We start from the raw sequence: 16,272 nt of genomic DNA, 5'->3' as shown, positions 1-16,272 counted from the left end.
GAGCCACAGCTTCAGGTATGTGCTTCTGCTGCGTTTGCACCATGCTCATCCTGAGATGGGGCATGTCAGAGCTGGACATCGTGTGATCACGGTGGGTGGGAACAAACCTGGGAAACTCTGAAGCACCGGGACCTGTGGGAGGTTGAGAGACCGGCCAGGAGTAGGGGGAGCTGGGAGAAAACCCAGGCTTTTGTGATTGCTGCCACATCTCTGTTATTGTCTGTTTTGTTAACATCAGAAAGAAAAAACTAAATCCACACAGGGAATTCTGCAGGAGCTGTAGTAGATGACAGCTTGCCAGCTTGGAGAAAATCATCCTGGCTGTGTGGAGGCTAAAAGGGCTCCCCAGGAGGCATCCCTGTTTACCATCACCCCATTTGCAGCCTGCCTGTAGCACCCAGCCTAAGGGCAAGCCAGCAGATGCCAGACTCTGGCTGCAATTTGCTGCTTGGTTTCCTTCCTGGGAGTTGGTCCCCATGTTTGCCTCCTTTTAACCCAACTTTGTTCCACATACGTTTTCTTGTAGACTTGAAATGATTTTTTTTTTCCCAAAAAATTTTCTAAGTTGATTTATTTTTGCAGCGTCACTAGTGGGTCCGGTATCCCAAGTCATCCTTCAGGCACATTTGTAGAATGAGGGGTACGCCTTGTACCTGGGGCTGTTCCCCCCTGGACAAGAATTGGGAGCATCAGCAGGCAGAGCTCAGGACCCTGGACCACAGGGAAGGGCTCTGCACGAGCAGCATTCCTGCCCCTCCTGCTCCTTTCACACGAGACAAGAGAACAAGGAACCCAAAGCCTGGGAATAAAAACCAGCACAGAAATGGATGTTTACCATTCACTGTATTATTCCCTTGTGTACAAAGTATTTTGCCTCTATAATAGCACACAGGTATTGAAATACGATGGCAAATGCAGAAAGACCATACAGACATCTCTTACAGGTCTCTTCGTTTCCTTTTGAATATAACCAGAAAGAAAAGAAATACTGTACAGGAAAGTGCTCACAAAACAAAACAAAAAAGTTTGTAGAAAAATAATGGCATTGATATACAAAACCCAGAGTTGTTTCCTGAACAAGAAGTGTTGAAGGCCTCTGGTCCTCAAAGTCTGTTCCTATTTAATGAAGCCCTTTAATGAATCATAATCTAGTGAATCAGTGATCTATCAATTCTTCCCTTATAGTTTATTTAATATTTTTTTAGGTTTCTCTTGCTCTGTTATTAGCTGTTATGAAACTATATGGTAGACAGGAATGTGTACAGGTCAAAATAATATTTCTTTTTATAAATAGCCATTCACTTCATTACAGAAAATATAATAAGCCTGTACTTTCTAAGCACCACTGTTTCTCTCTAAAGTTCATAGTGCAATTTTCCCTTTTCCCCTACAGAAGTTATACATGAGCAATTATCATTAAAAAATCTTTATTCCGTAACTATTGCTTTTCCCTTTTTCCTCTCCCTTTCCCTATCCCTTTTTTCCCTTTCCCTATCCCTTTTTCCCTTTCCATTTTCCCTTTTCTTTTCTTTGACTTTTGAAATGGTATTTTTGGCATTTTTCTCAGAAAGGCATAATTCCTCATTGCTACTCATAGGCATACAACATAGGTGAAATCAGCCTTAAGATATGATCATATCTACTTATTTTATGTGCTATTAAACAAAACAAAAAACAAAAAAATCACCCCAAATGATGAGTAAGATAGTCTCATTCTTTCCTCTAAGCCTGAATATTAACGAGAGCGGCAGAGGCACGCACGGGTAAGTGCTGAGCACCGATTCTTTAGCTGCTGCCTTTTAACAGGACCCTGCTCACACATCAGATGTCTACCGATTTACGTGAATATATCAATACCTGACTGTCAGGCTGACGGGTTTCATTCTGCAGGCTGAATACATGCATTATGAATCCAGGGATCTGACAATTTATTGCTATTGATCTGACTGTTTTGTAACAGACTGATTGCTCCTCCTCTGGGGAGCTGGGTAATGGCAGGTAAAAGACTTGCAGAAGATCCTGAGGATGGGTTTTTTAAGTGTTTGCATCCAAAATTGAAAGATTTAGCCAGATCAGCAGACAAGACTCTTTGGTCTTCCAAACTGCTGGCAATTTTGTGCTAAAAAGCTTCCTTTCCTTGTACTTTGTGCTGCTGGCTGCCCTGACATATGGCAGCGGGGCAGCTTCTTCCTATAGCTAAGTAAAATTGTGGAGAAAGAATTAAGAGACATAGTCATAGACTACAAAAATAATCTGGTCACATCACCCCCGTTCAACGTGCTACGAAGCTCTGCGAAAAACGTGGCATGCCGCAAGCAGCAGGCTATGTACAGGCGGAGCTGCAGTCATCACACAGCCGCGGTGGTGCCTATGGGAGCTTTCCCCTCAATTAAAAATAAAATAAAAAAACAACACAAAAAAAACCCAACATTAAAGGTCTGGTTGTACATTGGATTGCGGACAGCAAAGAGCGCAGATGCCCTACCAGGAAGATACGAAGCAATACAGAAGTAGGCGTAAAGCAGGCTGTTTTCAAAGGGGGGGGCAGAGTTATCTGCAAGTACACGCTGATCTCGCTGCTGCCGCCTGCCCAGCCCTGCGTGCTTGCAGATGGGCTGCCAGTGAGTAGGAAGCCAGGAAGCATCGCGGGGCAGCAGGGCAGGACGTGCTGTCCCCAGCCCCTATGTGCCCTGCTCCCCCCAGCCCCCCCAGCCACGCAGGCAGGTGCTTGAGGGTGGTGGGAGCACGGCAGAGATGCTTTGGGCTCTGCGTTTGGATTTTGTGACAACGTCCCTAATAAGCTGCGGTGCTTCTCAGCCCGGGGAAACATATGGGCTCATCAGCCTGCCTGGATGAGTTAATACCCCGCTGCCAGATGGAGCCAGGAAGCACGGTGGCACATGCAATTAGCAGAGAAATGTATGTTGTTGTTTTTTTTTTCTTTTTTTCTGAAAAGCGAGTTTGCTTCGGAGCCCTACCAATAAAAGGGGCTCGGCTGAAGATCCATCTGCAGGAATTTTCCTGAACCTGGGGTAGATCTCAATCGATTCAAATCGCCTGACAATTTTTCTGCTTTCTTCCTTTTCTTACTGATAAAGGCACTGGATTAACTAAAACTACAGAGCGTTAATAAATACCATGTTAGCACCAAACCAGTGCTTTAGCACTGGCCACAGAGGTCATGTGAAATTCAAAACATACCTAAAAGATAAAGATTGCTAATGCAACTAGCACTGTATTCATTGTCATGTTTTCCTTGAGTGCTGTTGGCCTAATCACTAACATCAAATTTAAGCACGTCTTGTCTATTTTCCTTACAGAAAGACAGATTGAAATGCCAAAAATACCCCTATGCAGATTGTGTAGCACCGTAGAGGGCCAAAGCAGCCCATAACTGAAGGAAAATTACTGATTGAAAGTAAACAACTGAATACAGTGACAATAAAGTATCACTTGTCATAATGCTACATATAATGTAGAGTACGCAAAATGCAGTGGTTTGACTGCAGGATTTAACAATAAAAAATAAAAATAGTAAAAGCAGCCTTAATATAATGATTTTACGTACAAAAATATTAAATCAAAATAAATAATTCCAAACATAAATATTATACTGTACATTAAGAATATGCGATCTATATACACACATAAACAGATAAAAAAGTGGAAGGCAGAGGTATTGCATCGCTATCCTTCATCCATCTCGTCTCCACGGGCTGCTCCCAGACAACCTGCAAAGCACAGACAAGGAGCACGTCAGAGTCAGGCCATCAGTTTTGCCTTCAAAACCTGTAAGTGGTGAGACCAGTGTGGGATCTGAGCCGGGACAGATGCCAGCAAGGTGGAAACGTGCTTCCCTTTGACAGCATCACTCCTATGGGCATTACTGGGAGCATTGGAGCTGCTCCTGCTGCCCAGGGTGCGCTCGCTGGCCCCATGTAAGAAGCCCCTCACAAAGGAGTGTGCGTCCATCAGTCCCATGGGACTTTTCAGGCATTTTTCAGATTATCACTGGAGCAAGTCTCCAGAAGATGTGCCCCAGACCTGAGTGACAAGCTGGCTTTGGGGAATGGGAGCTGGGTGCTTTGCAGCCATTGCCTGCTGTGTGCCTTCAGCAGGACATTTTGGGGAAGATTCCCCTTTGCTCTCGGCAGGGCACTTACCATTGCTATAACACCTGGACATCGAGGCCTGTTCCAGACGATGGAGTACACTTCCCACAGTAACCACCGCATTTTCCCACTACTTTGGTACCATCCTGCAGGCAAAAACAGAAGCAACATCTCATGTAAGGGTTTAAGAACTCCAGGCTGTGAAAGAGCCAGATCTGGGTTACTCCAGCCAGGGCTTTAATAGAAAATGTCTCGGAAGAAAAACAAATAATGCCTAAATCAATCTGCAAAATTACAGTTATATTTAAATGTATGCAAATGTAATTCCCTTTAGTACTGCCAGGTCAGATGGTGAACACAAATAAGAAAGGGTACTTTTGATTTATTACACTGCAAGATGCCCAAGGAGAAGGCCATTTGGAGGGATATCTCAAGGACATCTGCTTTCTCCAATCTGCCCTACAGTGAGTAACTGCTTGTTCCACTGTAATGAGTGGAAAACTTGGATCACGAGAGAGAAATAACACATCTAGACAAGAACAGCACCTTGGTGGTGAGCAAGCATGTGAAGGACACAGAGGACATTTGCAGACATTACCGAGAAACATCTATTTGGAAGGTAAGAGCTGGTGTGCCTCCAGAGCAAGGACACGACAGGGATGTGGTGAGGCTGTGCCATGTGCTATGGTGCCGTTCCCCATCAGCTCTGTACCTCCAAATCCAGAGGAGACCCAGGAAAACGCAGTCCTGGGCTGGCCAGGTCTCCAGTAAGCATGGGGCAACTCCAGCCCCAAGTCATGATTAATGCCAGCATCAGCAACACCTCCATCTGGCCTTCCTCACCCCACCTCTGCACAGGCTTTCTCCTCTTGGTGACTACCATGGACAGACAGTCCTTGAGGGGAATTCAACCCTCAATTATCAGAAAATTGGGCTTAAGTGCAGGACAAGCTCACACAAAGCATTTATTTTTAGGCGAGCTCCCTCCTGCCCTTGACACTATCGATCTGTGATTGCAGCAGGCTGCTATCATCTCTTCTCGCTGTCCCTTCCTTTCTTCTGCTCCTGCTGGCAATTAAACCCCTGGAGCAGCGCTTGACAGATGCCACTGGGTGAGGGAGGTAAGAGCTGTCTCTTAGCCTCCCTTGGCCCTTAAAGTTTGTTTTAATTCTGCCAGCCGTGATTGTGTCTGCCCTCTGCAACCCCGAAGGTGGCCGCCTGAGCTTCTCCTCTCTGAAGTGGAGAAGAACAGCAAAGCACCAGCCAGAACTAACATACGGGGTCTGTGCTAAGTCCTCTTACACCTGCACCAGGGCATGGACCAGAAGCATCCAACCCCTCTGCTGAAAAGGCTCCTTTACAAGCCCCAGTACTGACAAGGCTCATGGGCTCGAGGCAGCCCAGGAGAGGACATTTTACAATCTGCTTCTTGTTAAAGGGCTGCAGTGACCTCTTTAGGACAGTTTTAACCGGGGCAAACGTTTTGGGAACTATTCCTTCCCAGGATGCATGCTTCATCCCCACTCAGCATCCCTGCCCCAGTGCCCCCAGCCCTGCCTGCCACAAAATGCACACACTATGCCCACCACCAAAGCCAACTAATTACAGATAGGTCTGCCCCACAGCACTCACAGTGTGCAGATGCAAAGCTAAGCAGGCTCACTAATTAACTGCAATAACCTAGATCAAGTTAAACCCACTAACATCCTCCCCACTACAATTACGGGCAACACTTTGTTTCTAACGATCGATGTCAGATTTTTGTTAGCATATAATTGGAAGATGTTGACACAAAAGATGACGTGGCCATTAGAAATTTCCCACGAGAGGGTATAACCATAATTAAAATTGCAACTTACTGGGGATTTCTGAATTTCCGACACTGCGTAATTCCCTTGCGAGAGCCACTTCGCTGTTCCTGTTAAGGACAGGCCTGTCCCATACAGGTCTATGCTGAAGCGACCCTAAAAAGCAAGCAGACAAGCCTGGTTATCCCAAAGCCCCATGCCTCAGCCACACTTGCCACAGCATCACTTGTCTAACAGGATCGTGTCAGCAATGTTTCCAATTTTTCCATCACTCTGACAGTAGTTAGCACATAGTGTACAAATCACAGCATGTCTCAGGTCAGGAATTTCATTTTCATTTGTGGCTGCAAGGAAGAGGGGGCTTTTGCTTGGTTTTTCACTGCTTTTGCTCTTTTCCGCTGCTTTTTCGTGGTTTGCCGATTGAGGGCATTCTTGGCTTTTCCACGGCAAGCTGCGGAGCCTGATGTGCTCCAGCGGCAGATGGAGAAGGTACCCCAGGAATGTGCTGCAGCTGCTCTCACTTCTCCCTCCTCAACTGGAGAGGGCACACTTGTCCTTTTTTCTGTACTTTCCACTGAGCTTTTTTTTTTTTTTTTTTTCCCCAGACTTCAGTAAAATCAGAACTCTTTCATTTATTTCTTAGAAATATCCTTCACTTCATTTCCCCCCATCTCAAAATGCACAAAGTGGATAGAAAATTCAGGGGTATGACTGCATCCACCTGAGATCCCCCAGGAGACACCAGCCTGGCCCATTTTGGGATCTCTGGGCACACCCCGAGGCTGACACATCATGGTACCAGGTGACTCTGAGCTTTGCTCCCCGTGATCACCACCCTGGCAATGGAGATGCTCTGCGAGGAGCGAGCTGCCTGGTCGGGAGGATGGGCATTAACATTCATGAGCCTTCCTGAGGTAAGAAGGCAATCCCTAAGCTGCTGAGCCGTGCAGAAAAGTGCCAGAAGGAGATGGAGAGGTTTGCCCTCTGCCACCTTTTGCTGCAGTTCCTCACCTAATGCCCTTTGCCAACAAGGTCTGCATAGTCCAAGGCACTGGGCAAACACATCACTCATCATCCCCCAGCTCCAAAAAGTGAGGTGTGCCAAGGACAAAGAGCAAGCCACCTGTAGCACGGTGTTAATTAGTCTCCTAATGACTTTCAAGAGCACATACTTCTTCCAAGCAACTGAGCTTGACATCTTGCATTACCTCCCAAAGCAGCTGAGGATGTGACTCAGCCTGTGCCCGGCTGCTCTCCCTACCTTCAAACACACGTGCACACAACAGCCCTTCTCCTAGCCTCATTTCTTCTGCTTTTTCTGCTTTAATGGTGACTTTCTCAGCACCCTCAGGGGCTGTAGGCCCTGGGAGATGTCCCTTAGCTAGTTCTGCTGCTTGTCTGATAACAACCTGGCACCTTCCTAAAGAAACGGGAAGAGCGGCTGAAGGGAAAAGTTTCTGACTGCTGATTTGAGAATGGGACACTCACTGGAGTCTGCTTGATGTGATCAGCAATTAATAGAGGGCCTGGACATGACAAATGGCACCAATTCCTGTGAAACGCTATTGTCAAATACCTGCGGGCATTTGGCTGCGCTGTAGCAGTCCCCAGCAGTGGCATAAGGAACAGGTCGTCCATCATGCGTCCGTGCAAACTGTAAGTCAGTTGCTGTGGAGAAGAGTTGGTGAATAACATGGCAAGAAAGATGCAGGGAGAGACAAAATACATGTAAACATGTTCTATGCTAATGTTTGAAGTCACTAAAGCTCATTTCACGCATTAATCTTGAGAGTTGAGACCTCATCTGCTGGATTTTTAATATTAAATCCCCAGTTCATCCCACACAACTCCCAGCACACTAGGACTGAATTTCACAGGACCCTCATATGCTCAGTTTTATGGTTGGGTTCAAGATTTAGGGCCTAGGTATAAATAACAACAAAACCAGAACCTATGCCTTTCCTTTTATTTCTCTATCGGACAATTTCCCATTTTGATGGGGCAACTTCTAAATCTTCCTTTTGAATAAAGCCAAACAACTGTCCCCAGACTGCCCCTAGCCTGGGTGCTCCAGCTCAGGTGTTCAAAGGGATTTGAGGTATTTTGCAGCGATCTGAAGTGAGACTCCTTTTGATGGGGATGCAAGATAGCTCCTGCCTGACAGAGGTGGGTGCCCAGCTCCTTTTGAAATGCAAAGGGAGCTGGTATCAGATTCCCTGAGGGTGGCTCCTAGGAGCTTTTACAGACTATTAGAAGCTTTTTACAGATTAATAGATGGTGAGGTCTCATGTCCTGAAAATAAAGTGATAAAAAACCCTGTCACATAGAGAGTCATTTTACAAGGAAGGCCTTTGATTTGCCAAAAAACCTCTGCTATTTACTGAATGAACCAGCAACAATTTGTTGCATTTTAAAAACGTTTGCTGGAAACTAAGAGCATCCTTGGAGCCAAGGGGACTGAAACTGTACCTGAGCAGTGGGGATACCTCCCAGCTCCCTCGCATGCTGGGTCACAGGGTACCACTGGTGTTGCACAGCTACAATTACCTTCCCCTTTGCAAACCCACAGCCCCCTCTCCATCACTCTCAACACCAGTTATTTTACCAGGTCTGACTCTGCCAAGAGCCTCCTTCACCTTCCTACTGCCCCAAGGCTGTCACTGTGAATCTCTGATGTGCTCGGGCTGCAGCCTTTAAGTGCAAAGGTGACCAGGTCTAAAAGCAGCTTTTAATAGGAGAGCTCAGGAATAACCTTCACTAGACTACTTCTGCTTGCTTGTAATTACAGCTACATTTATGTAAAATAAACATTGTTTTTTAATGGCAAGGCCCTGTTTTTTACTCACTTATTATTTGCATAGTGTTCAGGTCCAGCCTTACTTTGCTGAAGGTGGAAAACCCAGCTGCTGTGTAATCTTTCCTACACTGGCAGTCTTCTCGTCTGCTCCCGTTATACGGACACTCAGTCGGGTTATGCAATCTAAATCAAAAGAAAACCCTTTCTACTCATGACAGGAAAATATTGCCATAGCAAACAAAAACATTGGAAAGCGCAGAATTAAAGGGATTTCTTACCTGTATCCATACACTTCTGAAAAATTCTCTGCGTCCCCATTTACAAGGGTCACGTACTCCTTTGGGCTGTCAGTCTGCATCCCAGAACAATACACCTGAAAGAGAGAAGCTGTAATTTTGACAGGCATCACAAGCAAAAGGAATGCCTAGAAAACTGGAGGTAGAAAATGCAAGTGGAAGTGAGGAGCACATGCAGGGTCCTCTTGCACCTTTGGGAAATGCATAAACCATCAATCTGTTGCTGAAACGCACCTTTAATGTCTTCCCTTTGACTTTAAGGAAATATTCACCGTCGTCAGTGACACCTTTGAGACTTTTAACATCTTTGCAACTCCTTGGTAATTCACCTGAAACAAAACAGAAATACTTACAGTCACTGAGCAATGGTACATCAACATTTCTTTTATGAGACATCTACAGCCTCAAGACAAGATGTTTATTTTTAAGAGAGCTCCCTGAAGTGCCTTAGTGCTTTGTTGGATGGCCCCAGAGCTTGGAAATACAGCACATCTCCGTGAGTGAACAGAAGTTCAAGGTGCAAGAAAAGGAAAGAAAGGTGCAAAGCTGCAGACTCACAGTCATGGACGTTGTGACACATCCTCCTCTCTTCGGGTTTCAAATCCGCGTGGCACAAGCTGCTGAGCTGGTCATCATTTGTCAAGCACTGCACTGACCGGTGCATGACTCCAATGCCACAGGTCACAGAGCACTGCAAGACGAGACAGAGGTTCCTATTTTATCTCAAGGGCTTTTGGGCTCTGGACTAGAAGAACAGAGGCAGCCAGTTTCCCTTGTATAAAGAGACAGCAGCAGAGGTCCCAATCCCACAAAGGCTTAATTTTAATCAGGCAAGTAGTCCCTTTGATTATTTAATCCTTTCATTATTATCATCATCCTTAATTATTTCAAGAAGACTATACTTCACTTAGCACTTACATACTTTACTGGATGAGACCTGTGCTCAAGCAAAAATGTTCATTTTGCAGTAGGAAGGTTGCACAAGGAAGAAACGTTCACCAGAAGGCCTGAATGCTAGAAGTGCTCCCCTGCCACTCACTGACCTCTGAGCAACCATGACAGAGTTTGTTGTCTTCTAACCAAATTGCACCAAAATACACAGCCTGCAAGCTCTATTCCTCCTTATCCTCTGGAAAAATGACTACATTGTGCAAATTCTGGGTCATCCTTCCATGGTCCAAACCAAGGCTGCAATACCAGTGGCCACTGGAGGTCCTGAGCAGCTCAGCCCAGCTGGCTGCAGCAGCAGGCCACGGGCTGTGCCCAGATGCTTGCTAACCCTCTGTACCTTGTTATTTTTGTACCTGAGAACTGAAAATCAGCTCTGTCCACAGGCACCAGCTTAGGCCACCAAGAAAATGAGGGTGCTCACCTGTTTGGAAATGCTTTGTGTGCATCAGCACGCCGTGAAGGAGACTGCCTTCAGCAGCTCGCGCCATTCGCAGCTTGGCGTTTGCTCTTTATCAGTTCCAAATCCATAAAACCTCACGATGGAGCAGAGCAGCATGCTCTATTTGTCCATCAAAGGTGATGGTAATTTACACCGAACCCCTCAGAAAATCAGAGGTGAGAAGGGTCACGGCACTTTGTAGTCCCTGGTATGTACAGCAGCCCCAAGCAGGGATAGAGATCTTGCTCTCTGAAATGGATACTCTTCTCGACAGAGGTGCATTAACGAGTTGGGTATTTTGCACTGAAGTTCTGGGGGGAAATGCCAATTAATCGAGGCTGAGCTCTTTGCTGTAACTCCTCTGCCCTGACTCGCAGGGAGGATCTGAGGCTTCCTGTGGGGCGCGAGGAACTAAGGTTTCAAACAGCTCTGCCATTTACTGTGACAGCTTCCACTGCATTTTGCTTGACTTGACCCTCATTGCCTTGTAAAGGTTTGACAAATTCCTACAAATGCCTGAGCTGGGTTAATAAATCAAATTTATGGGAGAAACACCACATTTCAAAGAATGTCAGAAGCCCAAAGAAGTGAAATGTTATCACCTTAACTAAAATCTGATCTTGTAGTTCAGGCCCCAGAAATGGGTCGGCACAAATAACTTTTACAGAAAGGTTAAGTTCCTTCCCCTGCCCTGTCCCAGCATTTGGAAGGAGGAGGAAGAAGGTGGGGGGAAGAAGGAAAAATCCTTTTAAGGCTCAAATTACCCATCTTTTGGCCTTCTGCTGGCTCCCACATCTTGCTCACACACATGAACAGGCAAGATCAACCCCGGCTGCCAGCAATGCATCACTCCCGCTGCTCTAGCTCAAGGGATTCAGGCCCTTTTCTGGCAATGACCCCACTTTCTGACTAAGCATTCAGTATGGCTCCAAATTTTAGCTACATCTGAATTTTTATGGAGATTGTGACTTTCATGGCTGCTGTAAATCCCCCATACAATGGGGTTCAGCGTAGAGCAGCAGGCCCTACGCTCACCCTACAACACACCAAGGCATTCGGTGCGTTCATTTATACAACTTTTCAGCATCCCCCTGCCAAACCTTAGGAACGTGCCCCCTGTGTAAAAAAATAAACATACATATAGATAAGTTCGTTCCAGTTTCTTTTGGTTAAAAAAAAGTCACTAAACTTACGCTTCCCCAGTTGCCGACGCGCCAGGAGGCCGAGACGGGGCACTCGCCGAGGTAGCAGGGCTGGATGTTGGGCGGCTGCGTGCCGGGGCAGTTGACCGTGTTCTGGTACCCGTACTCGTAGTGGTCCTTGCCGGTGTAAATCTCGCTGCATGACACCAGGCGCTGCTTGTAGCCCTTGCCGCACGTGACGGAGCACTGGGGGCAGAGGAAGCGCCTGTCAGTGCTTCACGCTCGTGGTGAACAAGACAAGGTGCTGCGAGGGATCACTGATAACTATTTAACCCAGCCACAAGCACTGGCTACACGTGGCTGGGGCCTGATGCTGCCTTTGAGCCCCAGTGCCTCCCTGCACTGCTCCAGGACCCCTGTCCCGCATGGGCTCCAGACCACAAGTTCCCTTTCCATGAGCAAAGAGAGGAGAAGAGGATCCTAAACTCAGAAATGTCTCCATTATTGGGGTTTTATTTCTTTATTTATTTCTTTTTTGGCCATGGGGTGCATAGAGAAAGAACGCAGTCAAGACTGACCCTGAGCTGCAGGTGCTTGGGAACAGCTGGAAAAAAGGGAAGGCTTTCCTTGTAAACTTCAGCTCTGCCTGCCCTTGCCCATAACCTCATCTTCATGGGGCTGAGGGTCCACAGATGGATTGTGGGCAGAGGGACAGGGCTCATAGGCACCCTAATATTTCTCCCAAAACACCACCCAGGAGACTGGGCTGCTGGAGACATTCCCATCTCCACCTCTTGTCCTCCTGTGCTATCTCAGGCTGTGTGCCTCTCCTCCCCCTCACTCCCGGCATGTTTGCTTTTTCCCTTCTCTTGCTCTTTCTTTTTAATCAGTGCTGTGTCAGCAACTGCCTCGTCACTTCCCTCTGCTGTTCCTCCGAGTGGAAACTAATCCTTCGCTCGCTGCAGAAGGAAACAGCCTAAGATTAGCCTGGGTCCTCCCGCATGGAGCACCTGCTGCGAAGAAAACCCATCTATTTCCCTTGCCAAGCCTTCTCCCAGTGTGAGAGCAAATCTGACACTGAGGAGGATGTGTCCCCGTGGTCACATCCAGGCGTGCCTTTCCAGACATGGACCCTGCACCTGGCTGCAGACTTGTGGAACCCCAGAGATCCCAGGACAAGGTGGGAATAATAATAATAATAATAATAATAATAATAATAATAATAATAATAATAATAATAATAATAACAACAACAACAACAATAACAATAATAATAATAATAAATTAAAATGGCACAAAACCAAGGAGGGTGCCTGCTGGATGTGATATGCTTTGGGAGAAAATTCAATATTTTGTTGTCTCTCGCAGTCCTTCTCCACCTGTCCAGCAGGGAAATTGCACAGAGAAGCAAACCAACAAATAATCGCTTAACCACACGGCGCTGCCCTGCCACCTTTGATTTGGGTTGCAATATCTCAGCGAGGCTGGCGGCGAGAGGAGGAGGGAGTGGTGGGGACAGGGATGGAGACGGGGATGGGGACAGGGGATGGGGACTCACCTCCGACCACTCCCCAGTAATCCAGACGTACTCGCAGGGCGGCAGCTGGCAGCTCTCAATCTCAGGGGGCCGTTTGCTGGCGTCGCAGTAGGCACTGCTCTGCTCCTGCTTGCTCTCGTCCATGCAGACCACCTTGCGGTACCGAGACGCCTCGCCACATGTCTTCACGCACTGCTCGCGGGAAAAAAGAGCTCACCCAACGCACCAGGGACTGCAGCAAATCCACCCGCACCCCCAGACCGAGTACATCCTTCCCCCACCAGCCCGAGTGAGCCTGTGGGTCTGGGCTCGGTGTGGGCATCTCATGGTATTAATTGGGGCAAATCTAAGGATGATTGCGACAAATTGTCCCTGATGCAAGGAGGTGCCAAGGCAAAGCGTAGGGATGGGGAGGAGCAGAGTATGGGATGGGGCTGGTGAAGGATCCAGCTGTGACAGCAAAAAGAGATGCAGAGGGGCCACACCAGGACAAGGGGGGAAAAAAGGGGCCAAGCCCCATCATTTTGTCCCCTACTAAATAGAGCTGCTGGGAGAAAGACAAGGCAGCTGCCCCGTGCATGACACAGGCCGTCACGCCCCTCATTGTGCCTTGTGAGCACCCTTCTGCTTCCTTTCTTTTCTGAACACTGCCCTGAACCACGCTGAGAGCGTCCCAGGCTGTCCGAGCACAAACGCTCCCTGAGGTCTTCTGGGGACATGAAGGGCTCGACTCTTCCTCTGTGCATCTCAGAAAAGCAGCCTGGCTGTGAGGCTGTGTCTGCCACCCGCAAAGCCCTTGCAATGCTCCCGGGAGCAATTTGTCTTGCAAAAAATACAAATAAAACGAAATAAATCACTGTACGGTGACTGTCCCAGTAAAACCATATTTTCTTAAAGTTCTCATCTGTAATAGGCTTCTAATGCTTTGAACTAACTGGATTAACAAAGAGAAAAATGCATGAAAGCACTCATTTTATGGAACGTGCAGGGAGCTTCTTGCCCTAAGGAAAGGATAAGATGTCCAACCAGACCATCTCTATCAGCACAGGAACACCGTTTGAAGTCACCTATGCTTGTAGGACCGTGTCAGCTTAATCTAGTTACAGCCTCACCATCTGAACACTGCTTTCAGCTCCCTGAAGCAGCTCCTGCTCTCCTGGCTCACCTGCAATTAGCAAGATCTTGGAGAGTTCACCTAATTGCAAAATGCAGGAACCCCGCTTTCTGTAATTAGCTGTCAGGATGAGGATGGCAAATTATTTGAGGGCTTTAAAAATCCAAATCAATACACAGCATAATATTTGTCGTAAAGACCCAGTAAGCACACAAGCCGGGGGGCAGGAAGGGGAGCCAGCCCTACAAAGCAGAGCTTATTCCAAGGGAATAACTCGGCAGCTCTTAGGCAACAGTCAGCACTGCAAAATCTGCAGTTTTCCAGAAGACCCCAAGGGCTTCGTGTGCTTTCAACCTTATTTACTCTCTTACTCTAAGTCCTCGCAGTAGAAGTTGCTTCTAGGTCTGTGCTGAAACACGGCGGTGCTACGGGGGCTGGAGGAATTTGCTGGAGAGTGATTTAGCCAGAGAGCAAAGAAACTTTGCTGTATTTGCCCATCTCTGATATGTTATGTAAGGAAAACATGGAAGTGGGTTATTGCAAATAACCCATGTGGCTTCCCTGAGCAGGCACTCACCACAGCAGGGCATGGCTGCGGGATGCCCAAAGCTCCCCTGGTCTCATGTTTCCCCTTCCTCATGTAAACTTAAGCCTAAATTTGATTAACTTTAGGTGGGTGAACAATCTCTTTGTTGTGAAAGGGTCTTCTGACACTGGCCAGGACCAGCTCTCACATCCCAAATGAGACCAAATGAGCCCATCCTCGTTTAAAACCATTGACTGCTGATGGGAGATAGGCACTCTGAAACATATGCCACCCTACTTTGTTTTTCCTCCGCAAATAATGGTCATATGGATCACTAAAGCTGCGCCAGCTCTGCACATCTTGCTACCATCAGTTAATTGAAGTTTGATTATTTGTATTTTGGGGGATAATTGGCAATTAAAATAATTCCACTGAGATATTAAATACAGTACAAAGACAGAGAGACCATAATAAAACAATTCAAAGAAACATTGTAGAGGTTCCAATCAGCCACAGCAAGGTTATAAAACATAACTCCCAGAGAAAATGGGCATCCCAGCTAGCACAGAAAGGTTGTTTTTGTCCTTTGGAATGGGGACAGATTTTGTATGAAATCTCGTGTTCGTGACCGATCGAAACCTCACAGAAAACAGCAGCAGCAGGGGTCAACAGGGATGGACAGCAAGAACTTCAAAACTGGCTAGGCATGTGACAGTATTTGTCTCTTTTGCCCCATTTCCCAAAATCTGAATTGTTTTCCTGGCAGTTCAAATTAAGGATGGTTTCAAGCAGCTCTGCAGCTATTTTAGACAAGTAATAATAACAAAAAAATTTTAAATCCCAAAGGCATTGCTTTGTGCAAGCATTCATTGTTTTTTTTTTTTTTTCTTTTTTTTCTTTTTTTTTTTCTTTTTTTTCTTTTTTTTTTTTCTCCTAAATCTAACTCTGAAACACAGTTGGGAAGAAACCCCACTTCAGACATCCCCTGGGTGACTCTGGAATCCAAATCATGCAAGGATGGCTTAATTTTGCCCCAAAAAGAAAATGTCAAAGATTCAAGAATTACATTGCAGTTTCCAGAGCTGGGCACTGTCCCTCCCCACAAGCTCATGTAAAAAAACTCTCTATCCACCACTTTCCCCTCTTTCTCTGTGACCCTGCCCTCGGCTTTACTCTGACATTACCCAGGCCCCTTCTGCTGATGTTCTCCTCCCCGGTGTGGGCACAGCTAATTAACGACCATACCATAACAGATCGGTAAATGGTTCCCAATAAGTTCCCTTTTACTTTTCATCAGCAAAAATGAGCTTTTTCTAAACAACAACAAAATGGAGCAATACAAAAACAAAAACAAACAAACAAAAAAAAACTCTTGACATATTCCCTTTAAAGATAAGAAATCAAGAACAAGACAGTGCTGGGATGTTATTTTGCATCCTGCCTTTCATGTCAATTAGGGCTCATTGCTCAGAGAATGCTAATGCAATCTGTGTCTCCTCGCTACAGATAACTTGCAGCCAGGACTTACGGCTGGAGAGGAGGTGATGTTG

General features: G+C 46.5%; 1 protein-coding gene across 4 annotated transcripts in view; it reads right to left on the bottom strand.

Annotated features, from left to right (window-relative positions):
* Positions 1-824: 824 nt before the first annotated feature.
* ADAMTS9 (ADAM metallopeptidase with thrombospondin type 1 motif 9) overlaps positions 825-16,272 on the bottom strand; it is a 76,488-nt gene continuing 61,040 nt past the window's right edge. For 3 of the 4 annotated variants that reach the window (XM_084531556.1, XM_084531557.1, XM_084531558.1), the window contains 10 exons: positions 13,104-13,274; positions 11,597-11,791; positions 9,572-9,704; positions 9,248-9,342; positions 8,996-9,090; positions 8,767-8,900; positions 7,497-7,588; positions 5,972-6,076; positions 4,164-4,258; positions 825-3,731 (listed from right to left, as the gene is read on the bottom strand). In XM_084531556.1, coding sequence (XP_084387682.1) covers positions 4,169-4,258; positions 5,972-6,076; positions 7,497-7,588; positions 8,767-8,900; positions 8,996-9,090; positions 9,248-9,342; positions 9,572-9,704; positions 11,597-11,791; positions 13,104-13,274 — 1,110 coding nt within the window. In that variant the 3' untranslated portion in view covers positions 825-3,731; positions 4,164-4,168. Of the gene's footprint in view, positions 3,732-4,163; positions 4,259-5,971; positions 6,077-7,496; positions 7,589-8,766; positions 8,901-8,995; positions 9,091-9,247; positions 9,343-9,571; positions 9,705-11,596; positions 11,792-13,103; positions 13,275-16,272 lie in introns of those variants that run through there. The other variant, XR_014696607.1, reaches the window with a different exon arrangement.

This window comes from Aythya ferina, assembly GCF_964211825.1.
Source record: "Aythya ferina genome assembly, chromosome: 10".
In the NCBI taxonomy this organism is placed as follows: Eukaryota; Metazoa; Chordata; class Aves; order Anseriformes; family Anatidae; genus Aythya; species Aythya ferina.
This window is presented reverse-complemented; position numbering and strand designations above follow the sequence as displayed.